Source organism: Maylandia zebra, linkage group LG18, assembly GCF_041146795.1.
Source record: "Maylandia zebra isolate NMK-2024a linkage group LG18, Mzebra_GT3a, whole genome shotgun sequence".
In the NCBI taxonomy this organism is placed as follows: domain Eukaryota; kingdom Metazoa; phylum Chordata; class Actinopteri; order Cichliformes; family Cichlidae; genus Maylandia; species Maylandia zebra.
Window position 1 is genome coordinate 8,938,617 of NC_135184.1, and position 18,933 is coordinate 8,957,549.

At 39.8% G+C, this 18,933-nt stretch overlaps 1 protein-coding gene across 2 annotated transcripts in view; it reads left to right on the forward strand.

The window, feature by feature from the left end:
• kirrel1b (kirre like nephrin family adhesion molecule 1b) overlaps positions 1-6,682 on the forward strand; it is an 80,612-nt gene extending 73,930 nt beyond the window's left edge. For both annotated transcript variants that reach the window (XM_014413488.3, XM_014413491.4), the window contains exon 15: positions 431-6,682. In XM_014413488.3, the coding sequence (XP_014268974.2) occupies positions 431-1,084 (654 nt within the window). In that variant the 3' untranslated portion in view covers positions 1,085-6,682. The remainder of the gene's footprint in view (positions 1-430) is intronic.
• Positions 6,683-18,933: the final 12,251 nt, after the last annotated feature.

Consider the following 18,933-nt stretch of genomic DNA (forward strand, 5'->3'; position numbering starts at 1 on the left):
TTTAGATTATTATACTTTTTTCCTTTTGATTTGTTTTGTAGCAACAGTGTAATATAAAATACATAGGCCTATCCCAAACAAGTGGTAAAAATATTCACCACTTGCTTGGCATACTAACCCTTTAGTAGTCTATAAAAAACATTAATGCCTTACTAAGAATAGATTATATTTAAAAGACGCATACATGTCTTAAACCTGGATTATATACCATTGGCCAGCAGATGAGGGGTGGGGGTTGGGGGTAGGGCGACTCCAATGGATTCAAAGAAAAATCTAAGCTGGCTTTTTTATACACTCTATACAAAAGAGACAGTTTTTGTAATAGAAACAAAGTGTAAACTAAGCTAACACAAGCACAGAACAGATCGTATATGAAGAGAGAGAAATATTAGGATTTACTGAAAAATCTATATTCTTTTTCTGATCACAGGATCCAACCAATGGCTACTACAATGTCCGTGCTACAACCCATGACGAGGCGCGCCCCCAGTCCCGGGTCGTCCACTACCAGGGAGAGTTTCGCTCTCCAAACCCAAGCAGCGGACCAGCAGGAGCGACTTCCAGCGGACCCTCTGCGTCTGCCAGCGGTGCAGTTCCCCCCAGTGCGGTGCCGGGCTCAAGAGCTGGCTGCTACGACCCCCGTCCACCATCCAGGATGTCCCATTCTACTTATGCCCAATTCAACACATTCTCCAGGGCAGCACAAAGCCAGCAAGCCCCTGCTAATCCAGCTCTTCAGTCACCCGGAGAATACCCTGGAGACTGTGGCCTGCTGGACAGCACCACCCAACTGGCTTATGACAACTACGGATACCCTTCCCAGTATCCCAGCTACCGCATGGGCTTTGCTCCACCCATAGAGGAAGGGCCAGCCTATGAGATGTACCCAACGGGACAAGGGACAGGGCCAGGTCCAGGACCGGGGCCAGGACCAGGACCAGGACCAGGACCTGGACCAGGACCAGGACCACAAAGTCCTGAAACAGGGCTGGGAAAGTATGGAAGCTCCACTCGCTTCTCATACTCATCTCCACCTTCTGACTATTCGCAGAGACACACACAACGAATGCAGACTCATGTGTGAGAAAGTGGTATACAAGCTTTTTGGATTTGCTTTTTACAGGAGCAGTACTTATTACACAGAAACATAAAAAAAATCTTTGAAATTTTCAAAAAATGCCCTCATATCTATACATAAACACCTAAGAATCTGTTTTCATCCTAACCACTGCATGGTATTCGGCTAATTTTCTGAGTTGATAAAACACCCAGCAGTTAGCAGCATCGCATATTGTACGGTTCACAGCAATACATGCAACACATGCACAGCGATATTCATACACATCTAAGAAGATCTTCTGTCTGCAATGTTTATGCTCCAATAAAAACAACAGCGAGAGCCACAATCAAGAGAAAACAGACAAAAAGACAAGAAGAGCACTTTGAAGACACGATGAAGAAGAGGAGCTTAGGGGATGCCGAGTGATCCTTTCTCTTCCAGCAATTCTCATCTTGCTCTTGGACCGTTTTCTTCCATCACATGGTCCTGCCACCCCATCTCTGTAAATAACCGCACATGGAGATTAGGGTCATTTTAAAGATGTTTCCTTGTACAAAACTATACATTGTGATGCAGTACATTGACCTACAGCAAACCCCTCTGCTAGTCACACGTTTTACATTTAGTGACTCTAACAAATTGCAGAACACACATGTGCAGACACACACACACAGATCTCTACAAGCCTATTTGTTTCTATGTATTGCATCAATGGGGCAGCTTGGACTAATAGTATATGTGGCACTTTTTGACTCCCCTTTCCTCACTAAAACTCACCCAATTGCCATTCCTTACAAGATCTACCTTGATTTAAATGGGACAAAGCTTCTTAAGGTGAGTGACCAGAGTGCCAGTGCTTATGTGCCAACACATACGAACTATTAAGACGTGTCTTCTTTTTGTAAAGCGTGGACAATGAGGTGCTCTGGATGATGAGATTTTGTACATGCCACATCTAAGATGACCGGAGCGGTAGCAAGCGTTTCTATGCTCCTTCACCCCATCTTTCATTTTTATCATCATGATGCATTTCTATACATTTCACTCAAGGTCAATGCTATAAATGGTTTTTGTGAAACGAGGTGGGAGTGCTTTTTCATTAAATGAATTTCTGCAATTTGTACAAAAAGATACCTCCCCTGTCCTCAGTGTCAAAAACGTATGTGTTTCTATCACTTGCACAGTAGAATAGATTTTTTTTTCCATATTTATACGGAACGGTATTGAAAAAAAACAAAAAAAACGGCATTCAGAAACATTTTATAGTATTTTTATAAGGAGTTGTGGACCAAAGGTTCAGCGTTTTGGGTGACACTCACTTTTTAATGTGTATGTGGCATCGTATTGGAAACGTTCCTTTACAAAGAGATGGATGGTGTTTTTAAAGTGGATGTTGTAGACTTAAATTAGAAAAAACATGAAGAGCTTCACTTCAGAATGATGAATATCCAGCAAAGGCAAATGTCTTTAATGGATATCTCTGTTTGGTGTGAAGCTCTTTCTTTGACTTCCAGTCTTCTGACTGGACTGCCTTTTTCAAATGTTGACGACATTCAATTGAAATGGATGGAGAAGCAGCAGCTGCTCAGGTTGAGCTGTGCTGTAAACTTTGCAAGCAAAGAGAAGGTTCAAACATATCAAAGTGAAAGTACAGAGGATTCTATCTAGCTCATATGGTACTTTGTACATTTTGAAGTATGTGTAAGTATGCTGGTTTCCTCACTGCAGCAGGAATTTGGTGGTATGTTATGTCCGAGATTTTTCCCATTATGTTGTGTCAGCTTTTGATGCATGTGATTGACCTTTAACCCCTATGATCAGCATTTAAAACGTTGCTCCTCTAAAGTAATGTCACTGAATAGCTGTTTGGCCATTTGCAATGATTATCACACTAATGTTGTTACAATTTGCACACTTTGTTACTGAGATTTGGTTGGATTGCTTCACCGTATAACTTCAAAACTTCACCTTCTGGTGACGTGTTTGTTGATTAGATGCAGCAGCATCAGTCTTCACTATATACTGACCTTTAGCTTATAAGGTTCATCAGCTGATCTCCAGTTTTATTGCTCACAAAAGATTAAGACAGTTCACATTTTTAGCAACTCTTGGGAATTGTACCTTTTCCTAAGAGCACATACTGTACTGTGTATACTTTACTGGACAGACACAGTTACGAGAGAGCAGAAGCAATAAAGTTTCACCCACTTGTACCTTTATTCTACAGCAGTTAAAATCTGAGAACAGATAATAGTGGTGTTTTAAAATAAGACCCCAGGCTGCAAAGGGAAGCCTGAAATCTCAGCACCTCCAGAGGTAATCATTGAGTGTATCAGCCGCCCTATCAACCCCTCTCGGTATATTATGGTAATTGTGTGCTAAGGGGCTGTAAAAAATGTATTTATTGCCTCTGTTTTGAATAAACACAGAGAAATGAAACCACAGACACACCGTTTCTGATTAGAACATCAGATTGAACCTTGTAGCTCCAAGGTCACTATATAAACCTTTTCAGAGAAAAGAATGGCAGGTGGAGCAGCCTTTTAAATTTATATGGTTATCACAGCCTTGGTATTGCATACTATTACCTCTTTACAACCCTTTTACAGAGTTGTAGCTGCGCAGTATTTTGCATCTGACATACAATGTCGTTATGACCTTGTGTAGAAGGAGTACATTTGACACAGAGGAGGTACTGAGGCCAACAAATACATGGCCAGGCCATCCAGGTACTTAGTTTTTACCTCTTTACTGTTTACGGTTTGTTGACAGTGGGGACATATGAATATGTAAAAGACACCACAGATGCCAAAAATGCAGACCATGTGTTTAGATTTGGTTCAGCAACGAAAAGATGTGTGATTTGGAAGAGAAGAGGTGTTTACCCCACTGGGTTGTTATTTTATGTCCTTTTCCCCCCTTTTCCATATGTACCTGTCACTGCAATGTGTACTGATGCTCTTATGTAGAAGGAGTACTCTACTCTCTCCCCCATGTCATATTAATTGCCACCTACAAGCTTCCAAATTTAGAGGATGAACCTGCCTTTTCATGGAAAAAAAAAAAAATCATCGCAGCATAGCTTTCTTCCAAGATTACAACATATGGGGTCGATATATCTATCTTGCTTGCATAAATGTTTGTATGTCGGGTGTCTTTTTTAGAGACTATATAGCTTCATGAGCTCATGACATTCATCCATTGTTAAATTATTCCATAATCATGTTTCTTTTCAAGAAAATCTATTACTTTATAGTGATTCATCACCACTGTAGTTGAAAGCGTGTGATTTAACTTTTAAAGACAGTACTTTATTTTATGTTGTATGCATCAGATAGACGGGTTCTAATTAATCAACCCAGTGAAAAGTGAGAAGGGTTTTGTGCATCCGTGGCCAAAACGACTGCCCAGCCAGGCCACAAATAGCCAAAATTCTGCCTCAACTAGGCCAACGCAGGCTATATTCAGGCCAGACCAACAGCTAACTGCTCCGTTCCATGCTGTGCTGTGCTGTGACAGGCCCGGCCAACAGTGACTGAAGTGGCTCGGTGTCCATTTTTACCTTTTGGAGTTTCCAGTGAGTGCCAGAAGACTGTGCAAAAAATGAACTGAGCAGAAAAACAAATGCAACAGCCATTTGTGTTTATTGTGTTTATTTAAGCTCATATGTGATTGTGAGTGTTTGTGGGAGTGCGTGTGTTTTGGCTACATGTAACCCAAGTGTGTTTTCATATCATCTGAAATATGTGGGAACCACTGAGCTTTAAAAATTAGGGTTTGACTGATATTTTCAGCAAATATAATAGCGATCAAACAGTTGTGTTGTCACCTGCTGGCATGATGGAGATCACTCCTGACCACAGCTAGGCTACACAAAGAAAATGTAATATTTAACAGTTAAATGAATATTTGAAAATATTTTTTGCAACCTTACTACTGCATATTACTGTGTATACTCTGTAATCTAGTTTACATCCAACCTCATCTGAGATCAAAATGGTACTGGTATTCCAAGGTGATGTGCTTTAATTGTTTCATTAACCCGTAATAGTGTCATAATTTAATCACCGATGGCAGATTAAAAATTTTCAGTCCATGCGCAAAGTTCAAATGAAAGCTAATCCTATGAGAAATAAACCTTCTGTGTTAAATGCCAATGACACAAAGGGACACAGAGCAGTACAGTACACAGCAAATAACTTTGGGTGAAGGAAGAAGTCAGTTTGTGTAGAAGTCTATGGAGAAATAGCCCCAACACATTATCTATGACTTCAATTAACACTTTGCTGATGACTTTATCGGCTCTGTCAATCATTCCAACTCTTACTAACACAACATGATGTTCACTTTATAAGTTATGGTCTCAGAGTAGAGTATGTTTTCTAAGGCAGGCCTTCCTGACTTTCAAGCTGCAGCATCCTTTGATTTTGCTGCCAGATTCACTTCTGCTCATGACGTCGGGACCCCAAGAAGTTGACTGAGAAAACACTCAAAGCTGTCAAAGCAAGTCACAGTTGATAAAACCATTTCCCATATGCAATATTTAATGAAGAGCAGTGAATGGAGCTCATCAGCAAAAATAATTGTCAACATCTGCTTCTGGACAAAAAAAGACCACATTTTATTCTAGTGTTCACTCACACAGTATCATTCAGAATTAACGTGAAACACAAATAAAACTCTGTTAATGGATGTTGATTGGCCAAATAACGATTTGAAACAGGAAATCCTATTATTGCAACACACTTTCAAAGTATTGTTAAGTCAAAACAGAAAGGCACACAACTTTGTTACATTTGGTTGCTTACATTAAATTTTAAAAAGTGTAAACTCCTGTAACTGAATTGAATGGCCGAGAATTCTGAGTGGCCTTGAGCGAACAACATCATCATTTAACGTTACATAATGTGCCCTGTTAGAAGGGTTCATTTTCAGGCGCTTCGATTGGTGCTAAATTTTTAAGTATTCTAAAACGCTTCAAAATGTGTATTTTGATCTTCTTAATACTTACAAAGTTCCATGTAAACAATGTATATGTGGCACTTTGGGAAAAATGAACAGTGCTCTTTGTGACCTTTCAAACAATATATCAGTCAAACCCTAGTGAAAAGCTGAACAGCTGGTAAAACAGATTGAAGGAGACGTGGCATATAGCCTATGGAAACGAGGAAGAAGCTGAACTGGTCCACTTGTCCCTCATCCAGCTGCTGAGCTTGTCTGTTCTCCGAAACAGCTGCACGAGCGAACAAGATTAACTGATGTTCTGCTTGATATCTTAAAGCATATGATGACAATGATCGGTACAGTGAAATGAAGGTGTACACCGCGACAAAAGAGGGACAGCCTGTGTGCTTAAGTAAGCATATATTCTCCATAATCCTCTTTTTTGTTTTTTTAAATATCCCTATATATTGTTCACATGTGTATTATGTTCTTGTTGGGTTCTTTGTTTATCCTTTTGTCAAGAAAAAGAAACTGTAAACATGTAAGCAAAACATACAAGATATTATTGAAATGTTCTTTTATTTTCATGGTTTTTGTTTATTTCAGTTTTTCTTTCAAATTCTATGTAATTATTTTTTCACAGTATTAAAAAAAAAAAAATAAAAGAAGACACGGTTTCATAAGAACATTGGTAAAAGCTCCTTTTATTTATGCTACCAAAACCCAATTTTCAGAGAGCTTATTTTATAAAATTATATTTTGTTCATTTTGTAAATGAGACTCCGGGATGGGGCTAAAAATACTTTAAATGTAGTTTGTGCACCTTGTGTGCTGTTGTTTATTTAGGTCATACTCACACTGGCAGTATACAGCACTCAAACAGTTGTTTTGACAGTTTCTCATGTCAAGCAGACTGGAGTGAAAAGTAAGTAAGTGTGTCTATGTATAGCACACAAGCAAGAGTGATAGTGTTTACCTGAGTGCGAGGGAGACAGTGGAGCACAGTGCACAAAGCCAAAACAAACATCTGCTGAGTCTTAGTCACTCCTCTCATTTAAAACTCATTTCGGGGTGTCTCCTGAAATGAGTCTTCCCTTCCTCTTCCCTTGCTTCATTTTGTCATTCTGTGTATCTCCTCTCCCTGATTCTCATTATCGTTTTAAATCTTCTCTCTCCCTCTTGCAGTTTAGATCTCCCTCCATTCCTTTCAGTGTCTGTTTTTCTCTCCATTTGCTTCGACTTGTCACTCCTTCTCACAGATAATATTCTTCTAATTTTCTCTCAACACCTTTCCTTTCACCTGACATTAGTCCTCCTCTGCTCTCCTCTTTCTCTCTCCTCAAACCATCTTGTCCCTTTCTCATCTCTCTAGCATCCTTTGATCTCCTGCTCTTTCACCTGTCCTCTTTCATTTTCATCCTACCACTATGCCATCGCCCTGCCTCTTTTTCAGATGTTGCTATAGCTTCAGTTCTCCTTTCATAACTGCTGTTTTATCCTCTTTATCCTTATCTGCCATCTCTCTTAATTACTTCTTAATTTTCCTCTAAGTCTCACAAGTCTAGTCTTTATCAGTTTTTCAACTCTTACATCTCGTCTTATACTTATCAGTCCTTCTTCAAATCTCCTTTCTCATCCACCTATGTCTCATTTTTTCTCTTCAGCGGCATCTTCACTATTTTTTCCACTAATGACAAGAAAAATGAGTGAAGTGTTGGCAGAGAAAAAAAGCAAAGCTCTGTCAGGGTAAAGGCAGACAAGGACAGGAGACAGACAGAGCGTTAAAGCTCTCCTTTGCTTAGTATGTACTATGATTATTGCCTGCTCTCCTCTACCGTTTTCATTGAGGAATAATGTCTGGAATAACCTTCAGCATTGCACTCCCGACTCCAGTGTGGACCCCCCTTCACTCCTCCCTCACCAGCACTTCCATTTTATCCTCTTGTTCCCATTCGAAGCGACCGTTGTATGGATTATGGCCCCTCTCATGCTTGGCACCGCACTCACTGCTTGAGATATATTATCATATTAGTGGCGAATGATGTAATGCATTTCAAGACATTTGTCCTTCGCACACCCTCTGTCCCTTCGCAGATGATGTCACGGGCTTTGTGTCTGGAGGCAGAGAAGTTGTCAAGTGCACTCTGGGTTTTCGCTTGGTGCTGTCGCCATCTAGTGGCACTAGAGCCGATTGCGGTGGTGAGTGAAGAGGAAGGCATGGGGAGTAAATTAGGATGTGGGCAATTATTTATTACTGAAGCAGAGGATAATGTGACTCATAATGGATGTCCTTGGTGTGACTGTACTAATGTGGTCTGTTGGGCCAGGGACAGAAGGGAAGAGACAGACACTTTGGATGTGAGTTGATTACAAATTAGAGTTTGACCGACTGGTTTTGGAGCCTCCTGCCAATGACACACATGTTAGTCCAATAATCAAGATGTTTTAAATTCATTTCCATATATAAAAAATATATTTGGTTTTCAATTTAAACCAAAACAATGTATACATAGCATTTCCCACTACATAAAGAAGTCTATGAGAAACTGACCCTAACGCAACCTTGATTTATAGTCTCAGTTAAAACGTTCCTAATGAGTTTACTGGGCTGAGTTCTATGTAAGAGAGCATTATGTTCATTTTGTAAATTATGGTCCCATTTAGAGTAAATTAAACATTAAAGAAGGCTATGCTTACATTTGTGGCTACTTATGTGACTGATAAATCCTTACTGTGTGAGCACGGAGTGTCTTATATATCCCCAGCATATCTATCCATTGTCATATTTGGTTTCAAGGAACCACTGAAGGGCCAGAATGACGAAAATATCAAGGCTTCAAATTTCATTCTTTCAGCCTGTATTCTGTTTTTTTCCCCTTTGGTGAAACATTTCCCAAATTTAAACGTATTTTGTGGTAATTTGATTTAAAAGGTTCATTAAACAACATGCAACATGTTAGAATAAAGAGTAAAGGGATGCTTAATCTGATGGCTTTGTTCTATTTTTCAGAATTTTGCTTCAGGTTAAAAGATTTTAAACTGGGCTCGAGACAAAGTTTTAAGATCAAGGACTCACCTCGTTGCCCTTGGCTTTACAAGCTGGTATAGTGGTTCATTTGTGAATATTCCCAAATAAATGCAAATGGTTCATTAATTTAACACAAAATAGATAAATAAATAAATAAATAAAATCTGCTCCACAGTCAGGAGCATTGGACAGCTAAGGGCTGTTGCCCAATTTGCTCCTTTGTTAATTCAGCCTTGACGTAATCCCAACACTGCATCCGTCCTGTGTTATGTCAAAACTGTTCTGCACCAGCTTTTACTCATTAAGCAGTAAATCCTGAGTTTTGTCACCTGGCTCTGAATTATTAACGCGTGGATGAAGGTGCACGATGCATGCAAAGAGCAGTGGGTGAAGCTCAGGCAATTTTATTTCACTCCAATGACCTTGTTTAAATTTTTATGTATGCTGTTTTGCTACCATCTACATAATGCAGAGGTGGAACAAATTTATATCGATTTCTTTTCTGAGTTAAAAAAAGATAATGCTTTTTGGAATATAATTACTCTCCACAGGTTGTTTCCCGCCTAATCTCAAGTAAAATAAAGTAAGAATTAGCAAGAAAAGTAAGAAAAAAGGTAAGTAAAAAAGAGCAGGACAAGCACACATAAAAAAAGGATCTTCAATCACTGCATTTAGCTGATGCTCCCTCTCAGTGAAGAATATTATTAGCATTACAAGGTGAAATACAATATCAAATAATTAAAATATGGAGTAAATCAGACACAAATATATTAAGTGGATCAAAATGAAGACTTGTATCTTCATATAAATCGCTGTTGTGTTGCAGAAGCAGATATATACTGTACATAACATAACAACATAATTTATCAGGATTTAGATAATGATCCAAGCTGCATCGTCTCCCTGTTTGAATATGGATTATTTCAGTCTTGGTCTAACAATCCCTGGCTCATTAGTGAAAACTGATGGCAGTCTCTCCTTCCTCTGTGCAAATTATGCTAAAGCCTCCTCTTTCACAGAGCATTTAAAAATGCAGAGATGCATCGAATCAAGCTATAAACTGACCACTACGCCAAAGCCTGGATTTGATTTTCCATTGATTTCAGTTTTATTAGGCCTTTATCTGAACTACTTCCTTAAAAATCATATGAAAAGACAGAAAACCACTTTACACGTGTAAAACATTTAAACTCGGCAGATCCAAACACTGCTCTTCTTTTCGATGGAAAGCTTCATGCTGGCATTGCTACCTGCAATGATGAATCAAGAGATTTGTTCTTAGGCTTCGTGGGTATGAGGTCTGTGGATTGAGGATTGGGGAAGATTATGACTGGCTCGTAAGTCATCAAAATGCAGATGATGCATCACAACAAAAGCTGTGATTGTTTGTTTGATAGCACTGGTTTCTTTTCAGTCAGTTCTCATTGTTAATCAGAGCAAAGAGATTCACAGTGGAGTTCTCAAAGGAAAGCCTTTATGCACTGTAAACACTGTCAGATGCTATGATATCCGAAAGTACATAAAATGAGAAACCAGAGCTAACATTAAACCAAGGCAGCTTTTTAATCTGCTTCACATGAATTTAGAGAAATATTATGGAATTATAATATAGAACGGGGCTTAAAACTACTTAAATATTGTTTTAAAAAAGCTGAATTCTTGAGTAAATTGTTTTCATAGAAGTGGCTGAGGATTACTCTACTAATGACAGTGTAGAATTTACTTTGAGGAGGAGGAAGGTGTCACTTAAAACAGAGGTGTGATGATTGCCAGGTCGATGTTACATGATTGTGTTACATGAGAACTAAAAATGAGACTTAAACAGCAGGATTCCTGTCAATTTCTTATTTACAGTGGGGCAAAAAAGTATTTAGTCAGCCACTGATTGTGCAAGTTCCCCCACTTAAAATGATGACAGAGGTCAGTAATTTGCACCAGAGGTACACTTCAACTGTGAGAGACAGAATGTGGAAAAAAAATCCATGAATCCACATGGTAGGATTTGTAAAGAATTTATTCGTAAATCAGGGTGGAAAATAAGTATTTGGTCAATAACAAAAATACAACTCAATACTTTGTAACATAACCTTTGTTGGCAATAACAGAGATCAAACGTTTACTATAGGTCTTTACCAGGTTTGCACACACAGTAGCTGGTATTTTGGCCCATTCCTCCATGCAGATCTTCTCGAGAGCAGTGATGTTTTGGGGCTGTCGCCGAGCAACACGGACTTTCAACTCCCGCCACAGATTTTCTATGGGGTTGAGGTCTGGAGACTGGCTAGGCCACTCCAGGACTTTCAAATGCTTCTTACGGAGCCACTCCTTTGTTGCCCGGGCGGTTTGTTTTGGATCATTGTCATGTTGGAAGACCCAGCCTCGTTTCATCTTCAAAGTTCTCACTGATGGAAGGAGGTTTTGGCTCAAAATATCACGATACATGGCCCCATTCATTCTGTCCTTAACACGGATCAGTCGTCCTGTCCCCTTGGCAGAAAAACAGCCCCATAGCATGATGTTTCCACCCCCATGCTTCACAGTAGGTATGGTGTTCTTGGGATGCAACTCAGTATTCTTCTTCCTCCAAACACGACGAGTTGAGTTTATACCAAAAAGTTCTACTTTGGTTTCATCTGACCACATGACATTCTCCCAATCCTCTGCTGTATCATCCATGTGCTCTCTGGCAAACTTCAGACGGGCCTGGACATGCACTGGCTTCAGCAGCGGAACACGTCTGGCACTGCGGGATTTGATTCCCTGCCGTTGTAGAGTGTTACTGATGGTGACCTTTGTTACTTTGGTCCCAGCTCTCTGCAGGTCATTCACCAGGTCCCCCCGTGTGGTTCTGGGATCTTTGCTCACCGTTCTCATGATCATTTTGACCCCACGGGATGAGATCTTGCGTGGAGCCCCAGATCGTGGGAGATTATCAGTGGTCTTGTATGTCTTCCATTTTCTGATGATTGCTCCCACAGTTGATTTCTTCACACCAAGCTGCTTGCCTATTGTAGATTCACTCTTCCCAGTCTGGTGCAGGTCTACAATACTTTTCCTGGTGTCCTTCGAGAGCTCTTTGGTCTTGGCCATGGCGGCGTTTGGAGTCTGACTGTTTGAGGCTGTGGACAGGTGTCTTTTATACAGATGATGAGTTCAAACAGGTGCCATTCATACAGGTAACGAGTGGGGGACAGAAAAGCTTCTTACAGAAGACGTTACAGGTCTGTGAGAGCCAGAGATTTTCCATGTTTGAGGTGACCAAATACTTGTTTTCCACCCTGATTTACGAATAAATTCTTTACAAATCCTACCATGTGAATTCATGGATTTTTTTTCACATTCTGTCTCTCACAGTTGACGTGTACCTCTGGTGCAAATTACTGACCTCTGTCATCATTTTAAGTGGGGGAACTTGCACAATCGGTGGCTGACTAAATACTTTTTTGCCCCACTGTACGTAATGAGCTCATCAGTCATGACAAAAGACCATGGTTGTTTCAATTTTTCATGTTGAGTTTGTCATTTATAAATGAGATGACTACGCAGTTTATGTATTAGCCTTAGGATTACATTCACTTAAACACAACTATCTAATGACACCAAATTCTTCCTTACCAAATACCAAATGGTTGCACTTAAAAACAGGCACAAGAAAAGGGAAGCCACATCTTTGTACAGATATTAGCAACAAGAAACAAAAACAAAATTACGTATGTATGTACACACAGATACATTCTCTGTCTTAAAATTAAAAGTTTGCATTTAAGTTTAGGCTATTTAGTATTATTAATAGTAGTAGTATTAGTGTAATGATTGTTGTTAGAATTATAATGAAGTAGTGTAATACTTATGTGCATCATACTTTTCCATTTTAGGGGGATAGGATCATATTTATAGTTTTAGAATAATGTATTTGGGTACCTGGTGGAGCAACTCAAAATCCAATGAATAAAATGATTAAAACTGATATTACCATAAAATAAAGTTATTGTTGTTGTGTCATTCATTTCTAATCTCCTTTAAATTTAAATAACTCTTTCCGAAATTGTGTGACCAAAGAAAATAAACAAGTAAATTACTCAGCATATAGAATATTAAACCATTAAAGAGGAGCTGGTCTATTCCTTTGTATATAACTGTTGTCTATTTAGAAAGGAAAAGTAGGAAGTAGCGTGCTCAAAAACATGCATAATGAGCAACAACCATTTATGTATACATATATACAGTACATGCCATTGTCATGTCTGTATGTCATGCGAAGGGGTTAAAAAAAAAAAAAAAGAACAGTGGATGCACTAAATTTGCATTCTGTTAAATTCCAGTTGTTGTACTAATAAATAACTAGGATAAAATGGTGTCCTGTTCCTTTCAAACTGTGACGGATGACAAAGTAAGCTTGCAGGTGCCTAAAACTGTGAGCAGAAGAAAACCCCTGCAACAGTTCCACTGTATTATTTTATTTTTTTGTCCTTAACAGCGGCACCGGTTGTTTTCTCAAGGACAATAAAAGAACTGGGAGTTTGTTTTTTGTTTTGTTTTTTGTTTTTTTAAACTTGCTTCATATACCTAGATGTGCTTAATTTAATTTTTATTTCCAACAATGACTCAGATACCTTAGCTGTATTATTCTATTGTTCAGTATTGTCCCATATTGTTAAAACATAATTTTAATTCATGTACATTCTTTGAAGTTTTACATAAATGAATCCTAGTTGATGCACAACACCAAGCAGTAAAACAGGGTTCAGAAACGTGACAAGAAAGTGTCTTGTGCTTTCGTACAATAAGTCTGGTCAGTCATGTCAGCTGGATCTGACAGATTGGACATTTTGTCTCTCAGAATGACAGTAAGTCTGACAGATAAGCAATTTACTGACACCATCCCCCCAGCTTGGAAATACACTGTAGAACTAAATTTCTATAGCATGCAAAACTTTATATGTGAAAGTAAATAAGTTCTGAATGGGATTATATCACCAACAGTGATGAGAGGGTCCTTGCGCCTCTGCACAGGTCTGGCCTGGACAAAAAGGTACATGCAAAAGAATTAATATATTTTATACAAACTGAAACATATAAATAATATATGCACACACACACACACACACACATATATTTCACTTTGTTAGAGAATCGATAATGAAAGAGTTTTTCTTTCTAATCAGGTTGGTATAGTTTTTGTTAAGTTAGGAGATCTGAGTTGCACAGCAGTGAAGCATGAGACAATTAAAAGTTATACTTTAGCAAACTGACCTGCTGTGCTGACTCCTCCATAGCTAGTGCTAGCAACAGTTGTGTGCCAGGGTTTTTTAGTAGCTGTTGCTAGTACCACTGTTTACTGCTGCAGCAGCTCTAACAGTTAACATGTTGATTAATTTGACACATTTTGCTGAATCTACTTCTAGTTTAGTTTTTTCTCTTAGCTTTTCAGTTCTTTTACATTAAACTCTGCTGTACAAGTGAATAGGCACAGGGAGAGTAGTGGAGGGGCTGTTTGCATTAAGATCTGCTGTGGCAATCCAGGGTCAGTAATGAAGCTGCTGTCTGTGCTTTTAGGGCCGGTGCACAGCAGACCTTTAAGCTTATTCGTAGCCTGTATAATTGTATCACCATAGAAAAATTATATATATATATATTAGGGGTGCAACGATACACAAAATTCACGGTTCGGTTTGGTTCGATACTTTGGTGTCACGGTTCGATATTTTTTCGATACAAAAAAAATGTTCATGCCTTTTTAATTTGTCATTTATTAAATTTTCACGGCACATTCCGCACCACATCTCTGTGCGTTCATCATTTGTTTGAAGCCAGCTCACCTCCTGCAACTACTTTTCTGAGAATATGTGCTTCTTTTGTGGTTCGGACTCCTTCTGACATTTCTTTGGAGGTGGAGGAACACCAAAGTAATTGCTTAAAGGAGCTTGCTTCTTCGACATCTTTAAGAGTTCTAAACAAATGTCTGTCCTCCTCCTGAAAATCATATGTATGCAAACACGCGTTGCAACTTCTTATCTTGTTTATCTTTTTTATTTTGACAGCGAATGCACACCTGTGGACCACTTATGTGCAGCCCTGGTTATAGCTCGTCATATTGCAGCCACAGAAATTCTTTTGTCCATGAAACCATAAAGCTGCACTTTTTCTTTTTGCCTTATAGTCTGATTTGTCATAACTTTTCCGTTTTGTGGTAAGCTTTTCTTTGGCTGTCACTTCTTCACCCTGACCTAGGGCTGCTCAATTAATCGAATTTTAATCACGATTACGATCTGGGCTTTCAACGATCATTAAAAATGACTGAGCCGATTATTAGCCCCTCCCTAATTTATCCGCGACACCTTAAAGGCCGGTCCGTGAAAATATTGTCGGGCATAAACCGTCCGTGGCGCAAAAAAGGTTGGAGACCGCTGATTAAGAGGACCCGAGGGAAGCTCGGAAAGCTAAGCAGAAGTTATTTGGAGAGTGACTGCCGTTGGTTGAAAAGAGAGTTTAAAAAAAAAAAACTTCAGTGGTGTTGCACACTATTTTATATTATTTTTTTAAAGTCATTGTTAACCCTTTAAAGCCGGTCAGAGCAGCACGCTCCGTTTTGCGTAACTATTTTTAAATCACTGTAGAACCTGAACCGTGTAAGCTAGCGCAATAATTTGTTTTGCATATGAAACCGGAGGAGTTGTACTTACATCTGATGCCATCAGCTTGTCCTCGGTCATGGTTTCGTTCCACATATAGCTTTGCAAAAATTGCATAAAAAGCGCTTGCAGGAACAAAAACATAATATTCCAGAAACACGCTTTGCCGTTCCTATCAGCTGTTCATAACACTTCCCACAGTGAAATGATGCACATGCTGTTTTCTTTGCAAATTTGCATCATAGGATTGTTTTTTGTTTTTCCTGCAGTATATAAAAATTGCTGTATCTCCAAAATAAAACTATGAAGACACTCAAAATAAATTTCCTGTGGTGGGAAACTATTTTTTTGCAACTTTATTGTATTTAAAGTTTTGAGGGATAAACCTCTTAAATTTCTCCAAGTAGAAATATATGTAAACAAAACAAAAGCGATTTTCAATTTTTTTTGTAGTTTATTGCACTTTTTTGCAATTTATGTAATTACTATGGACTTAATGCATACATATTATTAAAATATGGGCTATAACAGTTGTATTGATGTATAGCAACTTGAAATGCTCCCACAAATGGCACTACAGCATGTAAAAAAAATAATATAAGCTCTGGTGGACTTGGTTCTATAGTAGGTCTTAAAGGGTTAAATAAATATCGTCAAATAATCGTGATCTCAATTTCAGTGAAAATAATCGTGATTATCATTTTTGCCATAATCGAGCAGCCCTACCCTGACCTGTCTTATTTGGCTCAGCAGAACTAAAATATATATCCTGTTGCTTTTACACGCGCACTCACATAACGCTCAGCGATCAACCTCTCACATGTTTAAGCTTGCTGCGGGAGATTTCACTTGTCATGTTTGCATAGTAAGCTAACGATTGATAAGACGGTGTCAGACGAATTGGTGTGCAAATTATCATCACTCACCAATCAGTGCTGTCGCTCTCTATACACAGTTCGCGCAATTGCAAAGTGAAAGCAAAAAACAAGCGCAAATTCAAACGCGATTTCAATATGTCACATATTGACAGTGGCTCACCGATGCCAATGACATAATTACCCAGCTACATTTCCGAAAGAATGCAAAAGCATTGACATATATTTTTCCTTCCTACGATAGCCCGACAGGCAGGGCAGAGATAGATTTTGGTAGCCCGACTGGGGCTAGCGATTTTGCGAGCCCTGTATCTGATTGAGGAATCACTCATCTTTGGAAAAGAGAGTTTATTACAGAGAAATGACTCTTTCCAAAATAAAAGCTATACTATACGCTTCTTCTGGGCTATATTCTCAGCAGCATATTAAACATGTCAGGTCCCCATAAGGAGAATCATGTGCTAACGGCTGTCTAAATGACTCGGGTAAAGTTTGTAGCATGCATGCTTGTTGTTATTGTCTGCTTCCACTTGTCTTTGCACTAGGATGATGTCGGCGTAAATGTGCAGTCATATTCGTTGTGTTCCCACTAGTGCTGTCAGCGTAAATCTCGTTGAAATGACGTTAACGCCACAACACGGCAAATCTCCGTTAACGAGCGCCCCGTGCATGGGGCTGGACGGCCAACACGTTAACAAGCTAACTGCGCTAACACACTAGCTCCCACCCATGTAATTGAGCATTGCGTGGCACATCCAACATACTGTTTTACTTTAGTCCATGACGCGCTTACCTTCAGGGTCATACGTCACATGAAAACCAAAATAATTCCAAACGCCAGATCTGAATGAGGGTCGGGGAGGTTCAATTTGCCATGTTGCAAGGAGAGCTTAACTTCTGTCTCGCTAGCTTGCACTCCGCTCTTCCTTCTGATGATGCTGTCTGTGTTGAGCGCTCAGCGGATCTGCGCTCGACAGTGCAGCCTAGGCGGAGTAGTCGAACGCAGATTCACTGAACACTCAACACAGACAGCATCGTCAGAAGGAAAGTTGATAAAATAAATTACAAATTTTGTATTGTTCGATACATATGCATACCGAACCGGAAGCACTGTATCGAACGGTTCAATATCGATATGAATATCGTTGCACCCCTAATAAATATATATATATATATATATATATATATATATATATATATATATATATATATATGTATATATATATATAAATATAAAAACACCCAGCACGCCCCTGCGGGCGGTTTATCCTTCAAGCTCGGGTCCTCTACCAGAGGCCTGGGAGCTTGAGGGTCCTGCGCAGTATCTTAGCTGTTCCCAGGACTGCGCTCTTCTGGACAGAGATCTCCGATGTTATTCCCGGGATCTGCTGGAGCCACTCGCCTAGCTTGGGAGTCACCGCACCTAGTGCTCCGATTACCACGGGGACCACCGTTACCTTCACCCTCCACATCCTCTCGAGCTCTTCTCTGAGCCCTTGGTATTTCTCCAGCTTCTCGTGTTCCTTCTTCCTGATATTGCTGTCATTCGGAACCGCTACATCGATCACTACGGCCGTCTTCTTCTGTTTGTCTACCACCACTATGTCCGGTTGGTTAGCCACCACCATTTTGTCCGTCTGTATCTGGAAGTCCCACAGGATCTTAGCTCGGTCATTCTCCACCACCCTTGGGGGCATCTCCCATTTTGACCTTGGAACTTCCAGGCCATATTCGGCACAGATGTTTCTGTATACTATAACGGCCACTTGGTTATGGCGTTCCATGTATGTCTTGCCTGCTAGCATCTTGCACCCTGCTGTTATGTGCTGGATTGTCTCAGGGGCATCTTTACACAGCCTGCACCTGGGGTTTTGCCTGGTGTGATAGACCCCAGCGTCTATGGATCTTGTACTCAGAGCTTGTTCTTGTGCTGCCATGATTAGTGCCTCTGTGCTGTCTTTCAGTCCAGCTTTGTCCAGCCACTGGTAGGATTTCTGGATATCAGGGGTTAAGTTCATTTAACATTCAAAGTAACCTAAGAATGGGGAAAGAGTACAGAAATATATACCTCAAATGAGAATTGGTTATCTTTCCAAATGCAGCAAGCTGATAAAGTTTGGGTGAATTAAAAAGTAACCAAATATATAAAACTGTCACGGTCTGGCTGGCAGACCGTGGGGATGTGGGGAAAGGAGGACCCAAAACGCAGACTCTGCGATGCAAACAGTGCTCTTTATTTACAGTGAAAAGGCTGTAAAAACAATAACTCCCCGTTGCTCCCTCGAACCCCGTGTGCGTGCTTCCCTCCGATATCTGTGCTCGTGCTCCCCGCTGTTGTGTTTCCGCACCCCCGTGCGTGCTGCCTCTCCGGACCACTCCTCCTCCTGTAGGGAA